Below are 20,742 nucleotides of genomic sequence, written 5' to 3' on the forward strand. Positions count from 1 at the left end.
GGGCTCTAGAGCCAAAACGAACCATGTGACCTTGGGCAGGTGACTTCACCGCTTCGGATTTCAGTTTTCTCTTAGGTTTACGGCCTGAAAGGAGACAAGCGGAGAGCAGAGGCCAGGATCGTAAGTCGTGTGTGTAGGAGCCGCGGGCCCACCTACGGAGGACAGAGCAGCCTGCGCGGCCCGGTGAGTACCGGCGCCCCTCGTGGGGCCAGGCGGAGAGCTTCCAGATGCACTCTTCCTAGCAGAGGCAGCGGCTTGCTTCCAGATGCTGGCCGAAGCTGAGTGTGCTTTTGTGTTCCGGCTCTGCTAAGTGACTCCTTGAGCGCCTCTCATCCCACTTTGGGGAGCTTGTTAGGCCGCGGTAACGATGCTGCTGGGACGTAGGCTCTCCGGAGAAGCGGTGATTTCCGAGACGCAGAGTGGGCTTGATTCCTGAGGCAGCGGCAGGACCCTGAGTGCCGAGCATGCGTACGAGCCCTGGGTATGAGCCGCCACCAGGCACGGAGATGGACACTGGCCCCAAACCCTCCTCACTGCAGTGATCAGGAGGGTACGGAATATTCTTTCCACGTGGAACGGCCTAAGAGCAGCTTCTCCCCAAAAGGAAGGAGGGGGGAGGTTGGGAAAGGAAGAACTCTACACGGAGGGCTACCAGGAGATCTGATCTCACTGGGTAGAATCAGATTCCCAGGGTCTCGACGCTAAGGAGCAGGGGTGATGGGTAAAGGCATTGCTGGGGTCCAAGGTGAAAATACCTTCTCCTAGGAAGTTTTTGATAGTAACTGTTAAGAACAATACAACAGGCCCCAAAAGGAGTCACTTACCCTAAGTGCAAACCGACACTTAGAGTTTCAGCTCTCCCAGAAACAGAACCTTAAAGCGGTCAACTAAGAATCACCTAGTCAGCACTAGGTGGGCTATCTGCCTGACGGACCCCTGCCATCCCCAGAAGGGAAGTGACCTTGCCAGAACCACTCTGCTTTTTGCCTCTTTGTTCCCACTCCCTTCTGCCCATAGGGCTTTCATTCTGTACCGCTCCTCGGAGCTCCTTTCTATCTGCTAGATTCATGCTGCCCAATTCATGAGCCATTGAATAAAGCCAGTAAGATCTTTAAAATTTACTCAGTTGAATTTTGTCTTTTAACACAGCAATCTCTTCTATTTAAATAGCACTTTCATAGAATGCTTGCACACAATTTCTCCTCTAATCCCCCAACCAAATGTGAAGAGTAGAGAGTGGTGGCCTAGACATCTCCCTAAGTCAGGTATGGAGATGAGGCCGTTGAGACGCTGCATGGCTAAACAACGTCACCACAACCCCGCCGTTGGTCAGGGCGAAGTCGAGCGGGATCCAGGCCCCAAGTCCCTCGTTATTTCCATTTTGGAATTACTCCGCAGTGCCGTTGCTGAGAGCCGGTGCTCCGGCGAGATTTCGCTTTTGCATGCACGTCCCAGAAGGGGGCGCTGCAGGGCAGCGAAGAGGCCAGGCTGGTGCTTGGGGTCAGCAGGCAAGCAGCCAGCCTGAAGGAGGTAGCAGCCCGTGACCGAGAGGAATCCGCCAGCAGCTTTCCTCCCCAACTCTGCCGGAGCCCATCAGAAGCACCCCGGGAGAGGCACAGGTAAACAGAGTGTGTGGTAAGGCGGGGTAGGGGGGATTGCTCACCAGGGAACCCCACTTGTACTGTGGCTGCCCCTTTCTCTGGTCGGACTTGCAGATGCATGTGTGGTATGGTAGGCATGCATACTTTTTCTAAACCGAAAGCATTAAAACGAGACTCTATTAATCATCCTGACAAGGCTGGAGGTGAGGTAGGGGCAGCCCCTCTCGGCGGGGCTGCCTGAGCAGCCTTCTCCAAGGCCTCACAGAGACGGGGCGAGGGGGACCCCCCGAAGTGCTCCTCAGACCCCCATTAGGGCTGGCCCAGATGGGGCAAGAGAAGCTTTTATTGGGAGCTTAAACAGCAGAGGACAAAGGTTATGTATTTTTAAATGCAACCAGAGATCATTAATGTCCTAAAGAGGAAAAAAAAAAAAGTCAACATGAGTTGGGTTAAATTCTTACAGCAAACAGTACAGGACTGACAGGAGTGACTACAGCCTTCTCAATGTCTGCGACATGAAAGATCCTGGCAGCCGCTGGGGCTCCCCAACTTCCTCTAGAAGGTGCAGTCTCGGGCACCGCTGCTGCGGGGCGTCCTCTTTCACTATTGTTTTGATGATTCTGTCCGAGATGCATTTGAGTGCTTAACATAGTTCAAGGAACCGGGAATTCTCAGGTTCCTCCCACAGGAGAAAACAGGAAAGTTGCAGAGGTAGAACACTGCGTAAATTCTTCACAAAAGGATTTTTGACGCTGGTTGCTGGGTATCACCCCCCCCACCCCCACAGGGAGCACTGCTCTGAGCGGCAGCGTTACCAGCGGCCCCGAGCACAGACCTTGGGACCAGACTGCCTGGGTTTCGATCCTGACTCTTCCTCCCAGCTGTGAGGCCTCGGGCAAGTGACCAAACCTCTCTGTGCCTGTTTCCTCCCCACTAGAGTGGAGATAATGGTGCCTACCTCGTGGGGTTATTAGGAGGATTAGATGGATTAATACGTGTAAGGCTCTTAAAACAGCATCTGGCACCCAGCCAGAACCGTCTCTGGCGTTCCCCGACTCCCTCCTGCAGCTTTCTGAGCACTGGGACGTTCTGGTGCTGGTACATGGCGTCCGGAGCAGGTCTGCCAACTTCTCTAGTTTGATGTATACATTCTGAAAGAGTAAAATATGGCTGGAGGTACATTTTTTGAAGAGCTGTCCTAGGAGAATCATTTGCAGTCCGGTCATGGGGAGGGGTGAGGGTTTGGAGGGTGCCAGACTGGGAGGGGCCCCCAAACCGAGCCCCTGGTGCTGGGGAAGCAAAGCAGATGGAGAATTCCAGCCTTTGCCATCCACCGCGCCGTAAGGGGAAAGATCCACGGGATTCCCTGCAAGTCTTTGACTATTCTGAGCCCAACCAACCACGCAGAAATTGGTGTGTTCTTTGCAGATTGGATGAGGAGCCAGCAGCTGCCAAAGGGAAAGTAAAAACTCCCTGGCTTGGGATGCCTCTGGTCACGCGAGCCCACATTTTCATCTGATGTGTCACCAGAGAGATGCCTATTTCTGTCCATTTATGCTGTATGGAAGACAAATCACAAGATGTAACCTGTCACAAATGCCACGATTAAATCCGCCAATGCGCACGTCATCCGTAATTACCTTTGCAGCTATGGCTTCAGCCCCACGTCCTCCCACAGACACTCACGGACTCTGTGCTTCCCAGGCATAGGCCAAGCATCATTCAGAGCGGGATGGAACGGGAAACGCCGAGAAAGCCTTGCAGGAACCTGGGGGAACGGTGGGTGCCCGTCAGTCCTCCTGCACTGTGGAGCCCCTGCATTCTGGGACCTGTGGGGTCATCTCCCACAGATGCTGAAATGTGCTTCGTCATCGAGTTCTTTCCGAGGACTTCTTTCCCATCTTAAATACACAGCCTTCCCCTGAAATATTATGCACATTTGAAGTTTTACTACCCAAGTCACCTTTCACACTCTGGCATCTGGACACGGCCCCTTCCGAGTTCTTGGGAGAGTAACAACTTCAAGCGAGATGGGTAAGGCATCACAGAAGCCCCCACTCCACTTACAAAACACTCACTTGGCATCCATCCTTCCCGTCTGTAACTGACTAAAGCAGTTTACTGTCTGCCTCTCCTGCAACATTAAGCAAACCAAGAATGAGGGTACCTCACATATACATGCTTGCATGGCCACAGGGTTCCAGCGACCCGAGCCACAGAAGTCTCCTTGCTGAGAGCAGATACCATCATCCTGCAGCCTGCCTTTCCTTATTCTCCAAAGGCTTCACACTTCAACATCCTCTCATAAGACCTTAGCCCTACACGTGAACACTAACTATCCGTAGGTTACACAGGAACACAAACATGCTGATCCTTCTCAAAAGATGCCAAGAATCCTTCAACATTCAGCATGTGCAGGGCTCCGTTGCATGAGCTGATGCCACGGCGCTACGCATTGTTGGAATAAGTGCCCGACTCCGGCAAGAAGAAATCCAGCTCTTACTCTGGTCTAATGACCTTTAACTCAATCTTCCCTTTAAAAAAAAAGCTTAAGACACTGATTTATATCAGTTGCTATCGTTTCAGTGCTGAAGGAACAAATGTCAGATTTTTTGGGTTCCTCACTAAAAAATAAATACAAGCAGATATTCGAGCCAAAGAGGAGGCAGAAAAGTCAAGGCTGACTTTACTCATGCGTTGAATCTGAGCAGCTGTCCGCTGAAATGAACTCTTCTTCTGAGGCCAAACACTGGTTCCTCCTGACACTGGCATTGAGGCCTTAACTGAGAACGCATTTAGGATGACTCAAGAAAAAACAGGCCAGACAAAGTTTAACTCAATTTTATTTTCCACTTTTAGTATTTTTCAAATTATACAACATGCAGTCTGCCAGAGTGTCCATACATCTTCACCGTAGAACCTAGACGATAACCAGAATTTTCCACGGGCCAGGGGAGGGTTACTTCCAGATCTTCTGTTACATGTACTATATATTACAGCATCATTCCTTGGTATAAACGGCCATTTTCCCCCTCAAACCACCAGCACAAGTGTGTCCACAAATGTTCTTAACGAAAGCTACTGTACAGGTACATCAAGCCGCGAGGGCACACATCTGCAGTACACATGACAGACGCTACCAGCTAGACAGGTCTAATGCTACGGAACGCCCTACCCCCCTTGAATCTGCACACGAGGAGACGTCTTTAAAACGGGTGCGCCAGATGGAGATGTGAAAGCAGACTTCATGGCGGAAGGCTTCCGTCAGCAGCTACCCGGCCCTCGTTCAATACTTCCAGGAAGGCGAGACTGCTAGTGTTAGCTGAAACCATTTTAGATGGTGATGGTTCCCTTAGCTCGCTCAAGATATTAGGGGTGAGACGGTGAAGTGAAATCCTCCCCCTGCCCCCTTCCAGTGGAAAACTTCCCCAATATGTCATGTAGCCACACTCTAAATGTCTTCTGCCCTGCTTAAAAACAAAAACAACAACAAAAACCACTTCAAAGAGGGGGCTGTTAAGACTTTTATTTGCTTTCAGTTATTCCTCTAGGAAAAAAGAACCGATAATTCCCCATGAGTCTTGGTGGTGGCTTGGTCTGGCCTTGACAGAAATATCACTCCTTCATGTGAAGTTAGGGCACCAAAAAGTCACTAGATGCTACATTCTAGACAAACATTTTCATTTCTTCATTTATGCCAATATTTCTATGAATTCTAATTTTTGTAATCACATGATATTATTTCCTTTAAATCTTACTCCACACTGATTCTCCCGACTACCTGCCAATCAAACAAGCAAACTGTACAGCATTTCAAGAGATAATGCATTTGGACAGAATTCTCCAGTAACTGACCAAAACACATTTGGCATTAATATATTTTAGTCTCCAGCCATAAATCTTTTTCTTAAGGTTTAAAAGCACTTTATGAATTGATAATACAGTCAATGAAGGAATATACTACATTATAAAAATGTAATTGGTTAAGTTGAATCCGACCATAAATCTTGATATCCCAAACAGCATTCTCTAATTTAACAATCCACCATCCTGCAGGTAGAGATTGTTTGTACAAACCATCTGGCTATTCCATTATAGCATCAAAAAGTAAATTTTTAAGAAGTAGCATGAGATATAAAATTATTCACAGAGAAACACACGTTCTCTCTCTCTCTTTCTCTCTCTTGCAAAAAGTAACACACAACCAAAAATATCATCATAGGCTCAGCCATTCAGAAGTGCGGTTTTTATATTTAGAGTATAAATGTAAAGGAGTAATAACTTTTAAAAAATGAAAGTTGCATAAATGTGGCTTTTTAAAAAGTGGCCTACAGAGGATATGGTCCTGATCTTAGTTTATCATATAAAGTAATATTTAGGGATCCACTTGAATTTGCTGGATGATCCATTCCAGTAATCTGCCCTCCTTTTAGTCACAGTGTAGGAAAGTTAGTTTTGAGGTCCTATAAAGATTGAAGCTAGGTGAACTGACTGGCTGATCAGCAAGTAGCAGAATTATCTTTAAGAGACATCAAAGCCAACTTTCGTCTGTGAATAAAAGTAGTGTGAATTTTGTGAGTCCCTTGTGGAGATCAAGAAATATGGAACCACAAGTGAAATGTGTGGCTCTTTTTGAAGCATGAAAGGGCCAAAAAATTCTTTAGAAATAGAAAAGGGGTACCCAGGGAAAGGTTACCTTGGGGAAAATTTAAAACAATCTATTAACAAGAGAGCCTCCAAAAAGAATCATTGACCTTTGTTCAATTTCCACACATAAATACAGTTGCATAATAGACAATAGCGGTATGACAACTATTAATTGGCAATCCTCTCCAAGACCAATGTGTTAGCTTCTAAAATCAGAGCCAAACATATTAACAGCAAGATTATAATCTATGGCATATGTTATTACCTGATAACTTTGCAAAACCTGCCCTACAAAGACCCTTCTATCAGACTGCAAATAGCCATCGAGTAGCTATACTGGGCAAGTACCGGCAATATAAGAAAGTCAAAAGAAGAATTTTTCAAGTGAAAATGAACGCAAAATAAATACTTCAGTAGAACTGGTCTTCTTCTTTCTCCTTGCTCCCCGCCCCCCCAAAACAAAACACATATAAACAAAGTGCAATGTTTAACAAATAAATTAAGTCAAAGCAGCTTTGCTGTGTTAGGGAAATTTTACACAAGAAAAGTTTGGAAGTCAGTTCACAGTCCTCAGTGTTTTACATGTGTGCACGGGCGTGCGCGCACACACACACACACACACTCTCTCTCTCTCTCCCTCTCTCTCTCTCCGGCCTACATTTCATTCCAGTGGTGACAGCAGCAGGGACAATGCCAGCTCACTCATCTTGGTCAGGCACCAAGAGCGGATGGGTGCTTTCACTGAGATTGGTCTGGTTGTCATTGACTTACCCTCAAATTTGTCAAAACTAGTAGCAGCACACAAGACCAAGTTAATTGAATCCTTGTCAGCTTCCCTGAAGACTTTCCTATTTGGAAATCAATCCTTCTAGAATCCACAACTGGAAGGAAGAGTTGATTCAGCTTTAAATTCGTATGTTGAAAAAACCAATAGTTAAATGTAAAAAAAATCCATCCATACTGATTTCTTCTCCTTCTGCCTAAGAAGATGAAATCTATCTATCTGATGCCAAAGAGAGAAAAGTCAAATAAACTTCAGCAATGAAGGGTTAAAATAACAACTTATTCATAGGCACAAAATTTGTCAATCACTCCCCCGCCCCAAGGCTTTCTTTTCCAACTGCTGGAACTGATCCTGGATTTCAACTGGCCTTACCCCCTCAAGGCTTAAGATGGTTCCCTACAGAAACAGGCCATCCCCAGTGCAAGCTCCAGTAGGATCAGGGAGGAAGAGGCAAGGAGGGGGCCGCCCCATTTCCAATCACCCAACTTTGCAGCATTTTCAACACTTCCGAAGGAAGGCTGTTCACGCTGGGCTGGCCGAGACTGGTCGCTGCAGATTCAGCAGCAAGCAGCTCAGGTGAGTTTTATGACTTTTTGCATTTACATAGATGTGTTTGAATGAACAAATTCTACATTGCTACTGTCAGATTGTTTTTCTGCCTTGAAGAAATTTGCTTTGCATTTTAACAGGTGCCCTACTAAAAGGTGTCTTTTACAGACCCAAAGATGTGACCGGGGTATTCAAAATGCTTCTTTGGGGTCATTTGTTTTGGAAAAGTGTTCAGAATGAACATTTTGAACCTTGTAGCAGCACTTTTTTTGTTCCCTAAAAATATAAAGGAATGTGTTTATTTTACAGGAAACCAGACAGTTGCAGCGGAGCACGATTCCCCCCAGTACACTGCCGAGGGAGGAGGCTCCGGGGACCGCCTAGAGACCACCCAACGGCCTAGTCCCTGGCATTCGTTCTCAGGAGTAAGTGGATCTTCTGTGATCGTCCCTTTCAGGTTTCTCAGGAAGAGAAATGTCCAAGCACACATCTGTCCACACAGAGATTCTGCACAGCTCGAATATCTGAAACCGGTGTACTGCAGATGGCTGGGGTAAGCAAGTGTAAAAGAAAATGGAAATTGTGTAGGAGGGGAAAAAAAAATAAAGGAATTGGTGATTAATGTAGTCCTTGACATGCTACATGGAGAGCCGTATCTGTTGAGAGAGAACCAGAGAGAACACAGGAGTTAGCGCACACAGTGGAATCTCACTCCTCAGACAAGTGGTCTGATATTTGGAATATCTGGAGTAATTAGATATTTAGATAAACATTCTAGATATTCAGACCAGAGCTGTCCAGTAGAAATATCACATAAGCCACATATTTAAATTTTCAAGTGGCCACATTAAAAAGTGGGAAGAAACAAGAATTCATTTTAATAACATTTTATTTAACCCAAGAAATTCAATCTATTGTCACTTCCACAGGTGACCAGTGTTACGTACTGAGCAATCTCACGTCACACCATCACTGTGGAGCTGCTTCCATCTTTTTCCCACCACGTTTGCAGCGTTTTTCGTGTAGGTTTTATACTTTCGGCACATCTCGATGCAGACGTGGCCACATCTCGAGTGCTCCGTAGCCACGTGTGGCCTGTTGGACAGCACAGTGTCCTACTTACTGCTTTTGCCCTGACAACAGTCTCTTCCAAAAGTCCATCTCTAGCGACACTGGTGGTATTCAGAGTAACACAGCGCATTTTCTCATTCCTGAGGGAGACTCCAACACCCTTCGCAGAGGGATTCTGAGGCAGGTCAGACATCCCCTAACCCTAATCCTGATGGAAAGGTAGCTTTCACCTCCCTAGGCTGATGAAGTTACTCAGAAGGCACCCCCTTGATTTCACCCCACTTCCCACCAAACATCCATCCGATCACGCTCAGGTCTTCAGGATAAAAGTCTGGGCTAGTCCTGACTCAGAGGCCAGCCCGGAGCGGTCTCTGTCGCCTTCGGAACAACTCCAGTAAAATCCACTTTCAGAAAGGAACCAAAGTTTCCGCTTCCCCCCACCAGCTGGAAGCCCTGTCTGTCTGTGGTCTTCCTGTAGGTTTTGGGCAGAGCTCACGGGGCTTGTGGGGTGGGGAGGGGGCCGCAGCAGGGGTATGTCGAGCCTCATCCTTGAGACACATGGGAAATGCCTGGCACAGAAATATGACAGACACTAAGAAAAACCCACGTGCGCATCTGATTTTAAAAGGAACTCCATAACCTGACACATTGTGCTTTCTGTTTTTGCCTCTAGAAGGCTTAGATCCAAATTCAGGGCTCAACTGTGGTAAACATCCACCTCAGATTCCTGCTACAATGCTCTCTCCCCCTCTGATGTGTTTCTCTTCACTCTCCCGACTCACGTGTTATAATATTGTCAGCAGCCTCTCGGAGTTTATATAAATAAGCAGGATGCAAATTATAAATCAATAGAAAAAATTCAGGGTGTGGAAAGGGATTATAAAAGTAGATAAGAGCAAAGCGGGTGGAGGGGAAAGAGAAGAGGGAAAAAAGAACATATTCTTTTTTATAATACCACCTCCTCCCAGATACACACACACGCAAAGAAAACTCAGAGTGCTCATTTGGTAATTACCATCTCTTGCTCCAATGGTGTAACTATTCACAGGTATAACACTGCTCAATCAAAACTGGCTTAAACAGGGGCGCCTGGGTGGCACAGCGGTTGAGCATCTGCCTTCGGCTCAGGGCGTGATCCCGGCATTGTGGGATCGAGCCCCACATCAGGCTCCTCCGCTATGAGCCTGTTTCTTCCTCTCCCACTCCCCCTGCTTGTGTTCCCTCTCTCGCTGCCTGTCTCTATCTCTGTCAAACGTCTTTAATGTTTAGACTGTCTGGTAAGATTTTGTGCTTATTGTTAGGACAAGAAATGAAAACTCCAAAAGCCCGGTCAGAGTGGTCGTTCACATTCATTTTGAGCTGAAAACCAAGCAACGCAAGGGTGCTTTCTGAGTATTACCGCTCGAATCCCCATTTCGCTTTCCTTACAGGTTCATTTTTCTGAGCACACGATCTCAGGATCACTTCTGGGTCACCCTGGTCACATGAGATGGTCTTCCTGCGTGCCCAGGGGCAGGGAGGTAGGAGCACATGCCTTAAATTGCAGGATTAGGGCTTAACATGGTGATCGCAGCCCACTCGTGCTGACAGAGCCTCGTACTAGACACAAGCTTGATGGGGCAGCGTCAACAGTGCCTGCAGACCGCCAAGTCACACAGTTTCCACCAGCTGGCCTTTCATTCAAATCCCCCACCCCTCCATGTGCAAGATTCAGCACGTCTGGCTAATGGTAGGGAAGAAACAGGGGCCACAAGACACCCAACCTGCTTAGTCCCCTCAAAGAGGGCGAGAGAAGACAAAGACTGTAACAGGCTGCCGAAAGGAAGAACATAGGGAGTCCACCGGTCAAGTGTCCTTTATTCTAAAGAGGTTGTTCCTCTTCATCCTGAGTTACCAGTCTTTCCGGCCCGTCTGCCAATGCAGTCTTTCCAGCAGGCCCAAGAAGAAGGAAGTCAACTGGGATACTCCCATCCTTCCCCCAACCATCTGAATGTTCATCTCTTCTGATAAATTCAGGAGAGAAAACGGATAGAACTTGTAAAGGTAAATGGGTCAGCTCCCGGAGAGACCACTTCTGACCATTCCGATCACCGAGAGCGGCCAACCCGGAGAGGCTGGCAAACCTTGCAAACATTGAAAACCCAGTTCTATTGACCCTCTTGGATGGCTCAGAGCTGTTACTCTCCGAAAAGCAAGGTACTGGCCCAAATGACCTGCTATGAGACTGTCCCTGGGCTCCTGCCAAACTGGAGGTGGTAATTCAGAGCGGCAACGTGTGACCAGACTTAGGAGGAAATAAAATCGCCTTTCTTTAGAAGGGGTGAGAAGGCTGAAGAAAGACGTGAATTATACAAGGGTTTTGCAAGAAGTATTTAGAGGTTTTCCCCTAACTTCGGCTTTTGCAATTGCTTGCAAGAGGATTTATGCTTAATCCAAACAGTACGTAGTTTTATCTTTTCTCTTGCCTTTCTACCATTCAGTGCCCACATTATAAGAACTGCCGATTGTACTCCACACATCACTGCTGAAGAGAAGTGGGTTTATCTCCCAGGAGCACAAGTGCAGCCTGCTGTGGGGGGACGATCGTTCTTCCTTCCTGGGCCTCACGATTGCTCCCTTTGGGCGCACAATGCTGGTTTCCAAGTCCCACACCACAGTGCCCGCCTGCCCTTCTTTCTGCCCCCTCTCCCTGAGTCCTGCTTTGTCTATGCTTTTGCAGCCTGTCCTCACAACCACCGTAACTCTGGCTAATAATTGTGAGGCCCTAATTTTTGCCACATACTCTCCCAGGACTTTCCACCCTTCTTTCACATCTCTCACTCAATTCTCAGAGCAAGCCTGTGATGAAGAAGGTACTATGGGGGCGCCTGGGTGGCCCAGTCGGTTAAGCATCTGACTTCGTGATTTTGTGCTCCCTGCTCAGCAGGGAGCCTGCTTCTCTCTCTCCCTCTGCCCCTCCCCCCACCCATGCAGGCTCACATGCGCTTTCTCTCTCAAATAAATGAAATCTTAAAAAAGAGAGAGAGAGAAGGTGCTATGATCATAACTTCTCCACACCCAAGAATCCTGCCTGGAGTGACAAGGCTGGGTTTTCTTCCACTAAAATAAGACACTGCAACCGAGGGAATGCAGAAGCAAATATGAGAATCCAGGGCCATCCATTGAGCCACATATTAAAGAGATTTGCAAAACTGCAAAGCAATGCCATTCTAAGTTTTTGTTTTGGAAAATAATCACGTTTCATTAAAAGTGGCATTTGTGTTAACAGTAGTGATATTTAAAATTTTTGCTTCAATTTATATCAATAATAAAAAACACCAAGAGATACTGCCCAGGAATATAGAAATCTCTTTGATGTCAATACTTTTTAAGACTACAAAGGTCTTAAGGCCAGGAACTCTGGGAACTGCTGCACAGAGTATCAGAGGTCATGGTCCAGGACCCACCACGGACAAGATGTGTGATCTTGACAGTTCCCTTGGCCTCTCTGTAGAAGGTAGGATGGCATAACGTCAACGCGGGCCAACGACACGTGCCCGCTCCGCGCCGGGTGCCTGCCTAAACTCTCTGCGTGCTACTGCATTTAATCCTCACAGCCCCCTTGGAAGTAAGTACCGTCATTTGGCAAATTTTACAGAGGACAGGGAGGCACAGAGAGATGAAGTAACTTACCTCGCGCATGGCCAAGCTGTGATTCAACCCCAGGAGGCCCAGCTCTGTATCCTGAACCCACGATCACCCAGCTATGTACCCTGCCTGTAGCAGAGTCCCCCTGCAGAGAGGGAACTCACATTCTTGTGACTCAATCATTTCATTACTAGGATTTTCCAACAGCCGTAGCAAGTTGAACGGCCCAGTGGCTCAGATGTAGACCACATGCGTGCCTGAAAGATCCCACGTGACCTGCTGTAAAGGAGGCTTCCTGACTTCACTACTTCCGAGGTTTAAATTCGAAAGCGGCTTCTCACCTATCCTCCACGTGGGGAGTGAACCCATTTCTGCTGTGGGCACAAGGCACTCGTACGTGATTACGTGGGTATCACGGCCAAGATGCAAAACGGTTTGGATCTAGGTACTGAGGACAGAGAGAAGAGTAACAAGAAGGAAATACAGAGATTTAGAAAAGCAAATAGAGTATAAATGGGGAAGTGCCAGCTTGGAAAGCTCAGCCTGAACGGAAGGGTAAACAAAGGACTAAACAGAGAAGGGCCGCCTTTTTGTTCTAGTAGTCAAAAGCTTACAGAGAAGATTCTATTCCGCCTGAGGTGGAGGAAAACAAGGAAGGGCGGGGTGGTGGGTTGAGAGAAGGTGAACTTCTTACTTCAAAGACAGGAGATATAGAGGCCTACAAGGACCTGAAGTTTAGGGCTTTAGCTGAAGGTAGTAAACATGGGGAAATGGCCAGGGACATTCAGAGTCAAATAAATCTGAGGTTTAAGTGCGAGCCTAGAAAATACTGGACTTCCTGTCTCTAAGACTTGGAATTTCCCCTTTTGTGTGTAGCTTACCCTGACAAGACTTTTTTTTTTTTTTTTAAGATTTTATTTATTTATTTGACAGAGAGTGCGAGCACAAGCAAGGGGAGCTGCAGGCAGAAGGGAAGGGAAAAGCAGGGTCCTGGGATCATGACGTGAGCCGAAGGTAGACACGTAACCCACTGAGCCACCCAGGGCTCACTCACCCCCTGTGACAAGACTTAAGAGTAGAAAACCACAGGGCGCCTGGGTGGCACAGCAGTTAAGCGTCTGCCTTGGGCTCAGGGCGTGATCCCACCGTTCTGGGATCGAGCCCCACATCAGGTTCCTCCACTGGGAGCCTGCTTCTTCCTCTCCCACTCCCCCTGCTTGTGTTCCCTCTCTCGCTGGCTGTCTCTCTATGTCAAATTAATAAATAAAATCTTAAAAAAAAAAAAAAAAGAGTAGAAAACCACGTGTGCATTCCAACTGTCTGGGCAAAGCCTGAACACCCTGACGTGGCAGGCACACAGGAACACAGGGGCCAGGATTTCAGGCCCTCGGTCACAGATGACTGTCACAGCAGCAAAAGAGAGCAGTCGTGAAAGCCTGGAGATGTGTGTTCTGTGCCTGCTTCCAGCCCGCCACTTCAGAATTTAAACAGACTATTTTTACTAACAACTAACAGACATATTCACAATAAGAGTCTTAAAGTAGTAAAAGCTGAAGAAGATGGAGCCATCCTACAGTGACTGTCACTGATCCAGGGCATGTCGCACAAATCAGAGCTACAGAGGTCGTAACAGAACACCTGGTCTGCGTTGATGGCTCTTTGTAGTTACACTCACCCACATGACCCTGCTGTAAATCGCAGACATGCTTTTCCAGCGCTGTTTTCTTTATGCCTCAAAGCATGAAAGCATAGTCTAAAAACACGGAGCTGCTGCTTCTGCAAGAGCCCTAATGAGTCCCTGTTGGCTCTACCACTGTCATTTTACCAAATGTTTTCTCAAAGTTTATTAAAACTTTATTTTTTTGAAGATTTTATTTATTTACTTATTTGAGACGGGGGGCGGGGGGAGCAGAGGGAGATGGACAAACAGACTCCATGCTAAGTGCAGAGCCTGAAGTGGGCCTTGACCCCAGGACCCTGAGATCATGACCTGAGCGGAAACTGAGTCAGACGCTCAACCAACTGAGCCACCCAGGCACCCCAAAACTTCATAGGCTATGATTTCTAGACTTAACATATATGGTTTTTAATAAAAGTACAGTCCTCAAAATATCAGAGTCATTATCTTCATCAACAAAGTGAGAGGCATCCTGGGCCTTTCGTTCATTTCACAATATTTTCAACTTTACGTTTTTCTTTCCACAAAAATCTGAAGCATTAATATGTGCATATTCTAGGGGTGCCTGGATGGCTCAGTTGGTTAAGTGGTTAAGCATTCGACTCTAGATTTCGGCTCTGGTCACGATCTCAGGGTGGTGAGATCGAGCCCCGCATCGGACTCTGCGCTCAGCAGGGAGTCTGCTTCTCTTTCTCTAGCAGGGAGTCTGCTTCTCTCTCTCTCCCCCTCCCTCTTCCCCCCCCCACCCACTCTCTCTCAAAAAAATAAATCTTTAAAAAAAAATATGTGGGTATTCTAGATTACCCGGCTGACAACCTTGCAACCAAGCATTCCCATACTTCGCCCCACACAGGTTTTATGCTAGGACCAAGCAGACGCTACCCCTCACAACTTCAATACCCTCCAGCTAAAGCTGGCCTCCACCGGAGAAAGATGTGCTCAGCCATGAGACAGCAAAACAGCTTGAAGGTATGCAGTGACGCTGCAGTGATTTTTTTCCTTTCTTTTCCTTCTTACAGACTTTATTTTTAAGTAACCTCTACACCCAACGTGGGGCTCAAGTTTACAACCCCAAGATCAAGACTCACGTGCTCTACTGACTGAGCCACCAGGCACCCCTCTACAGTGGTTCTGACACAGAAAGGGAATGACACAGAAGCAGCATAGGCAAGCCAGACCCCACTAGAAGCAACGCGTACCAGAGTCACCTTGCACCCAGCTCTTTCCAGAGAAAAGCCATCTTTCATTAACTTTGGTGAAGGTTGGTAATTTGATTTTGGTGTATGGTTCATTTCAATCTAACTTCTAAATTTGTTTTGACTTGGTAGTTGTGTAAGATCTGTAAGTATATGCTATTGTAAATTTGCAAAGACCTAATTATAATTTTAAAAAAACCTCTGGGAAATATGAGAACTTTATCCCCTTAAAAGTACTCTATTTACTATTCAAATTCAAGAAATAATGGCCTAAATATAGGAAAGCCAAAAGACCCTATTGCTCAAAGCCTTTTAGAAAATAGTCGAGCTTCCAGCAGTGCCCCACTGGCGCCATCTGGTGGACACATTTGAATAAGCACCCAATGGCTTGCCAGAGCATTACAGGGAAGGGAAGCCCAATTCCAGGGCCCTCAGAACCAGGGAGTCAGACAAGATGTTTAAATGATGTCTGCATTAAATGTGGGGCCATGAATAAGCACTCAGTACTGCCTCAGAGGTCTATTTCACACCTTATCTCTTCAGCCTGCAACCCCATCTCCCAGCTTCTGCAGCTGCTAACCTGGCTTCTTGCGCAAGAAAACAGGCACTAAGATGAGACCCATTCCACCTCCCCGCACCCCATCTACCACCTGCCAGCAACTGTCCTTCCTCCTCTGCCTTCCCATTACCTCCACGTATGCTCCAGATCGCAGTTCCTCTCAGGCAGCCAGTACTCCCTACCTGTAAAAGTCCCTACTCCCGTCTCCCACATTATCAATCTCCCTGCAAGGGCTTCTCGGGGAGCCCCTGCTCTGACTCTCACCCACCCCCTCCTTTCCATGGGGTCCAGCACAGGGTGGCCTGTCCCAGCCATGAACCAGGTCCCACCACTCCCAGGCCCAGAGCCCCCAGTGGCCCCACACACTGAGACTGCACTCTATGCTGCTGGCCTGGCCCAAAGGCCTCATTTATCTGGCCCCTCCGCCCCTCCCCAACAACCCCGATTATGAAAATCTCTGGGCTCCAGCCCTATCAGCCTTCCTGTGATTTTCCAAATACACCAACCATCCCCACCTTTCAGCCAGTGTCTGTGCCACTCTTCCCCAGTGACTGTGTGGCTGGTACTTGTCGTCATCAGGGCTAGCTCAAATGCCACCCCCTCTTCTAAATATCGTCCCCCATCTCCATTGCTCTAACCTGGTCTTATTTTCCTCAGAACCATACCACTATTTGAAGTTACCTTGTTATTTGCTGTCTGTCTCCCTGCAAAAAGCGTATCACCGCACAAGAACAGAGCCTTCTTTGTTTCATTCGTTGTTAAACCAAGTACAGAGCAGGCTCTCCATGCCTGACCCCATTTTCCAGATGATGAAACTGAGACTGAAGAAATCCAGCAATTTGCCCAACATCACATAGCAGTACAGCCAAGGCCAGGGCTGGAACCCATGACCAGCCAGTCCCCTATCCCATGTCCGTACTTTGCTGCACTGGACTGTTCTATGTCCAGCTGTGCAGTTTGAAAAAGATGTTCCCCTCCCCCTGGCTGTCCCCCTGGATTTGAACTAGCTGAGATAGAAGCCAGCAGTGTATTGAGTTCTGATTTCCCTGTGTGGGCATCTTCAGTCACTCTGAAACTTTGAGCATAAACCAAAATACTCATTGTGACTATATTCCTTGAAACCTGAAACGAAGCAGAAAGAACCCCTTAAGACACCCAGATGCTGCCCCAGTATGAACATGCTGCTGTGGCCTCCGCGAGAGGGCGGGGAAGAGTCAGCAGCTGAGACCATTTCCACCTAGGACAGACACACTTCAGAACGAGCATCCCAAAGGTCAGGAAAGAGCACCTCAAAAGGTTTGGATCCCAGCTAAGCAATGAATTCCACATTTCCAATTATTTTTTATTTTTTTAAAAAGATTTTATTTATTTGAGTGAGAGTGAGAAAACATGAGTTGCGGGGGCAGAGGGAGAGGCAGAAGGAGTCAGACGACGTGGGGTTCGATCCCAGGACCCCGGGATCATGAGCCAAAGGCAGATGCTTACCTGACTTAGCCACCCAGGTGCCCCTCCAATTATTTTTTTAAAAATGATTTTGCATTTTTTCACTTCCAATTATAATTTCCCACTTCATTAGCTACTATCCCTTTTTTTTAACCTCTTAAAAATAGTCGATGTTCTTGTTCATAACCTTTAGATGAATAAATGATAATATCTTTAAAACACCTTATATGTGGTCATAGCATCAAATAGGATACTCAGTCATGGGCCTTCCCCACTCAGTGGTTAGAATTTAGGGCCAGAGAGGGACTAAAAACTATTTTGTAACGATGATGTGAACTAAAGGTGACTACAAGCCAACATCCATCCGCCACCTGCTGCTACCCTCTACGGCAGCGACGACTTTATGGAGCACGCGGGCGATGCCAAGCAGCTTAGAAGCATGACCTCAGTTCGTCCTCATTTCACAACCAATGATCCAGGGGCAGGATTCTCCCCATTTCACAGATGAAGCAGCCGACTCTGAGCGTAAGTAACTTAAAGAGAGTAAAAGGCCTAACGCCTGACCCCTGTCTCCTGTCCAAAGCCAGGGCCGTCTACCACACCGCCGTCCTGGTAACTAGGAGGGGGCCTACTTGTTTGCGATGTGGGGACCGCGCCCAGCTATAGGACTTGTACATACGGACAGAGCGGGTCCAACTGCGGATAAAATAATCAAATCCACTTGTAACACTTCAAGTTAAAGAAAGCAACGGATCACCGCAATGGGCGAGGGTGGCTCCGTTAGTTAAGAGTCTCTCCGGCCCTACTACTTTTCAGTCTCAAGTATAAGAAGGGAACGTTTGGTCGTACAGGCCTTACACAAAACGTGGGTCTGACAGACCTTTATGGGATTGCACGTAGAACGTGGCTGTCCACTGCACGGTCTCTGGAGCCCAGAGTCCCCGGGCCAGCGTATTCACTAAGAGCTTGCCGGGAGCCCAGCCCAGACACCTCTCTGCGTGCTGCCATCAAACGGGATAACGCAGACGCTGAATCAGCACAGCACTGCGGCAGGTGCTCGAACACGCGGTTCTGGCTGCCCACGCGGCATCCATCGCCTTGTCTGCAGCTAAGGAACAGTACTCTTGGGGCGCCTGGCTGCCTCAGTCGGTGAAGCATCTGCCGTTGGCTCAGGTCGTGATCCCAGGGTCCTGGGACGGAGCCCTGCGTTGGGCTCCCTGCTCAGCGGGGAGTCTGCTTCTCCCTCTGCCCCCTGCTCCTTCTCTCTCTCTCAAATAAATAAATAAAATCTTAAAAAAAAAAAAAGAAAGAATAAATAAAGAACACTACTCTTACGAGGGGCAGTGATGTGCCTAGCTCAAAGCCACCGCTTTCCAGCCCCCTTGCAGCTGGACGTGGCCACGTGCCTCAGATCTGGCCAGAGGGACGCAGGCTTCGCACTATATTGATGTCCGGGAAGGCCACAAAAGCAAGCAGATTCGGCCAAGAAGCTGCTTTTGCCTCTTGCCACCTTCTTCTCTGCTTGCTAACCATGAGTGTAGGCACGAAAGCTAGAACAGAAGTCACTGAGGTGACCCTGAGGAAGGAAGGTACTTGCTGAGGACAGGGGGTCTAAACTTAAAAGGCGAGCTTTCTGCTGTCCCTGTGGAGTCCCTTTACCAGCCACTGACGGCCCACCCTCCAATCTTCCCGCGACCAAGAAATTAACTTCCACCCTAGTGATGCCACGGTGACTTCCGGAGAGGAGTCCTCCAACCCTGGTGGCCAACAGAATTGCCTGGGGTACTCGGTGAGCACGCAAAGGCTCAGGCCCCACACTACTTCACGAAGCCTAGGTTTCCGGGTGCCAGGTGACACTGACACCCACCCAAGGTCGAGAACCACCACTTTAGCTTTTCTATCCCACGCTGCCTCGCAGGAGCTGACTGCTTCCTGCAAGGGCCAGCCCCAATACCGACGACATGTCGTCAAAAGCACTTTTATAACCTCCTAATTGTTTTATTTATAATGGAAAGCGATCCCAGATCTGAATGGGGTGGCCCGCTGCCAAGACACTTTCCCATCCACCCTTTTAGGACAGGGCAGATGGTGGTGGACATGCTGCCCACCCGCGGGCTGCCTCGGCCTTCCCTCCTCTTCCCTAATCTGACCAGTGCCTGTTCCACTCCTTGGCATGCTGCCTGGGGCAGCGCAGGAGAGGGCTGTCTGGGGGCAGCCGCCAAGCTTTCTCCTTGGCGGTTTTTGCGGGAGCCTTAGCAATGTTGTCATATCCCCGGAGAGAGCGCTCCAGCGCCTCACATTCACTTCCCTTACCTTGATCAGAAAGGACAGGAAAGGACTCGGCGCTCTACGGGGTTGGCCTTGATCACTGCAGCTTTGCCATGCCAGCCTGCCCACCTTGCAAGCTAGCTTCCTTAGTGAGGGCTCAGAGTCCAAGGATAACATTTGGAGCTACCCCCTCCCATCCACAGGTTACTGGTTCAAAGACAGAGTTTTCCTGAACAGTTTTCTGGCTACCTAGTTGTCTGCCTGCCCCACCCAACCAGTAACCTCTTTTCTCGATCTCAAGTACAAAAGGACAGTTTGTGCTCTCTCCTGCTTCTCTTTTCTAAAGTGTATCACTTTTTGTTTGTTTGTTTGCCGGTAGAGCAATATCACGCAGGTGGATTGTAGGAAGAGAGACTTAGAGACCACCACCTCAAAGAAAAATGTGGTCCTGACCTACCTACATAGAAATTAACACGATTCTTAAAAACCCCTATTTGTTGAGCTCAGAGAGCAATTATAAAAATATGACTGTCTATATCTGGCTCTTTCTTTATATTCAGTTCCTAAAACTTCAAGCAACCACCCACATCTGTCTGCTCTGGGTGAAAGCAGTTGACGAACAGGTAATGCCCTTTTGGATGCCAGCTGCATAGAGAAGTCCCACAGACAAAAGAAAGCTCCCAGGTGAATCATTCGCCACACCCTCATCCATCCCTGGAGGGTCCCCAGCACCAGGTGGCCCTAGCTAGAAGACCCTAGGCTCTACATTGAGTTGAGGGTAGGTAAGCTACACCCTTAGGGCCTGTTCCAGGAAAGCTCAACTGCTCACTCTTGTAGGGGCACATGCAGGCGGCTGAGAACCAGGCAGGGGCAGGGATCTGCCCCGGACAGAAACCACCCCTGACACCAGGGACTCACTTCGTATTTATTTCTGGTAGTGAGTGGAGTTTGCAGAGCCGCCTCCTCCCCCTCGGATGGCGTGGACGGCCGTTGGAGATGATGCCGGGTAGTGTCCAGGGCGGATGGGCTTGGCTGTATCCGACAGAAAGGACAGAGCGTTCAGCCTGGGCTTAACTGGCCACACCCACACGCCCACGGGTCACATGTGAAAACCAAGATGCACAATTTTTATCATTATAATTCTCATCAAGCACCAGACCTTTCTGAAAACAGGATGTCTGCCCTCCTGACAATACAGTTGGCTAAGCCAGGGCACCCAATGGTTAGGGGACAGAGAGAACTTACATATCAATTACTTTAATTCTAGCTGAGGAAAATTAGAACGACTTTGTTTTATCTGAGGCAGATCCATAGGCAAC

The 20,742-nt window shown here is 48.0% G+C and overlaps 1 protein-coding gene and 1 long non-coding RNA gene across 2 annotated transcripts in view; one reads left to right on the forward strand and one right to left on the reverse strand.

Annotated features, from left to right (window-relative positions):
* Positions 1 to 1,504: 1,504 nt before the first annotated feature.
* Positions 1,505 to 8,123, forward strand: LOC121106095. Its single transcript, XR_005838836.1, has 3 exons — positions 1,505 to 1,619; positions 3,030 to 7,608; positions 8,039 to 8,123. It is a non-coding gene; the product is annotated as an uncharacterized LOC121106095 (long non-coding RNA).
* A 28-nt stretch (positions 8,124 to 8,151) lies between these two features.
* The window catches only part of KIF5C (kinesin family member 5C), a 148,912-nt gene continuing 136,321 nt past the window's right edge, over positions 8,152 to 20,742 (reverse strand). Inside the window, exons 25-26 of the mRNA XM_040645119.1 lie at positions 20,342 to 20,455; positions 8,152 to 8,237 (exon numbers count right to left, since the gene is read on the reverse strand). Of these exons, the coding sequence (XP_040501053.1) occupies positions 20,349 to 20,455 (107 nt within the window). The 3' untranslated portion in view covers positions 8,152 to 8,237; positions 20,342 to 20,348. The remainder of the gene's footprint in view (positions 8,238 to 20,341; positions 20,456 to 20,742) is intronic.

The sequence above is a fragment of the Ursus maritimus genome, unplaced genomic scaffold (genome assembly GCF_017311325.1).
Source record: "Ursus maritimus isolate PB19 unplaced genomic scaffold, ASM1731132v1 scaffold_1, whole genome shotgun sequence".
NCBI lineage: Eukaryota > Metazoa > Chordata > Mammalia > Carnivora > Ursidae > Ursus > Ursus maritimus.